At 37.8% G+C, this 3463-nt stretch overlaps 1 protein-coding gene across 1 annotated transcript; it reads left to right on the top strand.

The window, feature by feature from the left end:
• The first annotated feature begins 302 nt into the window (after nucleotides 1-302).
• On the top strand, nucleotides 303-2233 carry LOC100352890 (olfactory receptor 8B8-like). Its single transcript, XM_070062898.2, has 2 exons — nucleotides 303-1196; nucleotides 2183-2233. Exons 1-2 carry the CDS (start codon nucleotides 309-311, stop codon nucleotides 2231-2233), a joined length of 939 nt encoding a protein of 312 aa, XP_069918999.2. The 5' UTR covers nucleotides 303-308.
• Nucleotides 2234-3463: the final 1230 nt, after the last annotated feature.

Below are 3463 nucleotides of genomic sequence, written 5' to 3'. Positions count from 1 at the left end.
AAATAATGAGAGGAGAGGGACCATTGTGTCCAGATCTGCCCTCTATCCTTTTCATGCACCTTCTCAGCAATCATATTTGCATATGAAATCATTGACTTTCTCATAGGAGGGCTTTTTGCTTTGTATAGCTTGTAGGGCTTGAATAACAGGTAGACAATATTTCGTAGTAAAGGCAGTGCTATGACTTATTGTTGGGTAGTCTTAGAGACAAAACTTTGAACTTCACGGAATATGTGAAAATATTGTTGAAAGAGGGGTGTTCTAAGGTAATTCTTATTTCTTGTGTCCACAGATTCACTCAGAGAGTAATGGCACACACAAATGGCTCTTTTGTGACAGAATTCGTCCTGATGGGGTTAACAGACCAACCAGACCTCCAGCTGCCCCTTTTCTTCTTGTTTCTAGTCACATATATGATCACTTCTTTTGGAAATCTGGGCTTGATCATTTTAATTGTGCTAAATTCACACCTGCACACTCCCATGTACTTTTTCCTCTTCAATTTGTCTTTCATAGACTTCTGTTATTCCTCTGTAATTACACCCAAAATGATCATGAGCTTCGTATTGAAGAAGAATAGTATATCTTACATAGGATGTATGACACAGTTCTTCTTCTTTAGTTTTTTTGTCATTTCTGAATGCTATGTGCTGACATCCATGGCCTATGATCGATACGTGGCCATCTGCAAGCCACTTCTATACAACACAATCATGTCCCCTAAAGTCTGTTTCAACCTTATGCTGGGTTCATACTTGACTGCCTTTTCTCACGCCATGATCCACACTGGATGCATTCTCAGGCTGAGCTTCTGTGATGCAAACACCATCGACCACTACTTCTGCGATGTTCTCCCTTTGCTTGAGCTCTCCTGCACCAGCACGTATGTCAATGAGGTAGAGATCTTCATTGTAGCAGGCATTGACATCACTGTCCCCAGCCTCATGGTCTTCATCTCTTATGGTTTCATTCTCTCCAGCATCCTGCGAATCAGCTCCACTGAGGGCAGGTCCAAAGCCTTCAGCACCTGCAGTTCCCACATAGTTGCTGTTTCTCTGTTCTTTGGATCTTGTGCATTCATGTATCTCAAGCCATCGTCTTCTGGGTCAACAAGTGAGGGAAAAGTCTCTTCTGTTTTTTACACCATTGTGGTTCCAATGATGAATCCCTTAATCTACAGTTTAAGGAACAAAGATGTTAAAATTGTCTATCCAACATGGGAAGTGAGATACTCAGCAGACTCATAGAATGGCAGATGTCCTAAATAGCACTCTGGCCTCAGAATCAGCCCTAAAGGCATTCGGAGCTGGCTGAAAAGCTCATGAGAGTATTTCAGGCATGGAAAGCCAAGACACTCTGGCAAAAGATCTCTGCGAGTGAGATCCCAGTGGAAAGAACAGGTCATCAAAGAAGGAGGTACCTTTCTCTGAAGGGAGGAGAGAACCTCCACTTTGACTACGACCTTGTCTAAACAAGATAAGAGTCGGAGAACTCAGAGGGCTTCCATAGCCTTGGAAACTCATGACTGGAGCATAGGGAGATTACTGATGCCATAGACAGGAGTGTCAATTGGTAAAGTCAACAACAGGAGTCACTGTGCACTTACTCCTCATGTAGGATCTCTATCCTTAATGTGCTGTACATTGAGATTTAATGCTATAACGAGTACTCAAACAATATATTTCACTTTGTGTTTCTATGGGGGTGCAAACTGTTGAAATCCTTACTTAATGCATACTAAACTGATCCTCTGTAAAAAAAAAAAAAAAGAAAAAAAAAAGAAATTATCAATTCCCAACTTGACTCTCACTGGGATTAAACATGACAATAGGTCTGCTCTGATTTCATCATCATTTAAAAAAAATCATCTATTATTTTTCACTTTATGTTTCTGTGTGGGAGCAAACTGTTGAAATCCATACTTAATGTATACTAAGCTGATCTTCTGTATATTAAGATAATCGAAAATGAATCTTGATGTGAATGGAAGGGGAGAGGGAGTGGGAAAGGGGAGGGTTGTGGGTGGGAGGGACGGTATGGGGGGGAAGCCACTGTAATCCATAAGTCGTACTTTGGAAAATTATATGCATTAAATAAAAGTTAAAAAAAAAGAAAGCAAAAAAAAAAAGAAATCATTTTGTTGTCATGATCAGGAATAAACTGAGAAGAGCAAAGCAAAAAGATGAAAAAAAAAATTGTCTTGAGAAAATCCCTGAGCAGTATCAAATTTTAATTAGAAACACTATACTTTTTAGTACATAGTTACGGGAAAGAGACTGTATGGATTTCATCACCAAATTTTAGGGAAACTTTTGTTTTCCTATTGCTTTCCCAACATTCTGAAGGAAATTCTCTTTTCTTGATGTTTCAATGTTTTATCCTCTAGAGGTTTTTTTCCCTTCTTTTTCCTTCTCACCATGCATACAATTTCTTCTTTCACCCTATAACTGCTTATGATCATCATTAAGTAAGAGTTTTAACTCTTGATTTTCATTGTCATTATTCAGTTTATTTTCAAATTTAATTGTCATTGTCATTATTAAATTTATTTTTCTTTAGAAGTGAGAAGTGTTTGGTGCTGTGGTGCAGTATGTTAATCTATCCCATATGGGCACCAGTTCTAGTCCCTGCTGCTCCTCTTCTGATCCAGCTCTCTGCTGTGGCTTGGGAAAGCACTTAGAAGATGGCCCAAGTGCTTGGGTCCCTGCACCTTCGTGGGAGACCTGGAAGAAGCTCCTGGCTCCTAGCTTCGAATTTGCACAGCTCTGGCTGTTGTGGCCAGTTGGGGAGTGAAGACCTCTCTCTCTATCTCTCCCTCTCATTGTTTGTAAGTCTACCTCTCAAATAAATAAATAAAATCTTTTTAAAAAAGTTGTGACAAGGTATAAAGTACAGGATCAAAAGGTTGAAATTATTCCACTGGGCAGACAGTTTTTATTAGCACTTGTAATGATGTGTAAGTTTAACAACATGTTTTCCATGTGAAGGAGTAAGTTTCTATATTTAATACACTTAGTCAGTAATTCACAAATACAGGTATTTTCTAAGTGAACTATTAAGTACAATGCACTTTGCGACTGTAAACAGTATGCATTAAACTAATTCTGGCAGAATTGTTACATTTACTATTGTTTAGTTGAAGTGCACATACTAGATCTTTAATATGTATTTATTTTATGGACAAGATTCTGAAGCTCAGAGTCTAACAACTTACACAGGTTTTTAAAAGACAACAGCAAGAAAAAACATCAGTATCAAAATTTCAAATGTTCTATACTTATATTTCCTGTACACCTCATTTTATGAGCTATGTTTCTCTAAATATGAAATTTTAGAAAACAATGCTATTTTGGAAGATGACTCTGCTTTGTTCCCAGATGTTGGGTAAATTTACTTAATGGACTTTATTTCATTTTATTCATTTCTTCTCATGAAAACAATCTGATGTTGTTTAATAATTGTA

Source organism: Oryctolagus cuniculus, chromosome 1 (genome assembly GCF_051225735.1).
Source record: "Oryctolagus cuniculus isolate XC-2025 breed Fujian yellow rabbit chromosome 1, ASM5122573v1, whole genome shotgun sequence".
Taxonomy (NCBI): domain Eukaryota; kingdom Metazoa; phylum Chordata; class Mammalia; order Lagomorpha; family Leporidae; genus Oryctolagus; species Oryctolagus cuniculus.
The sequence above is the reverse complement of the archived record's forward strand: the minus strand, read 5'-3'. Positions and strand labels throughout refer to the sequence as shown.

Bases quoted from the DNA above. Each gene is read 5' to 3' on its own strand.
- LOC100352890 (XM_070062898.2), top strand. From the start codon at position 309: ATGGCACACACAAATGGCTCTTTTGTGACAGAATTCGTCCTGATGGGG. The intron at 1,197-2,182 runs GTTAAAATTGTC...CAAAGCAAAAAG, and splicing joins ACAGTTTAAGGAACAAAGAT to ATGAAAAAAAAAATTGTCTT.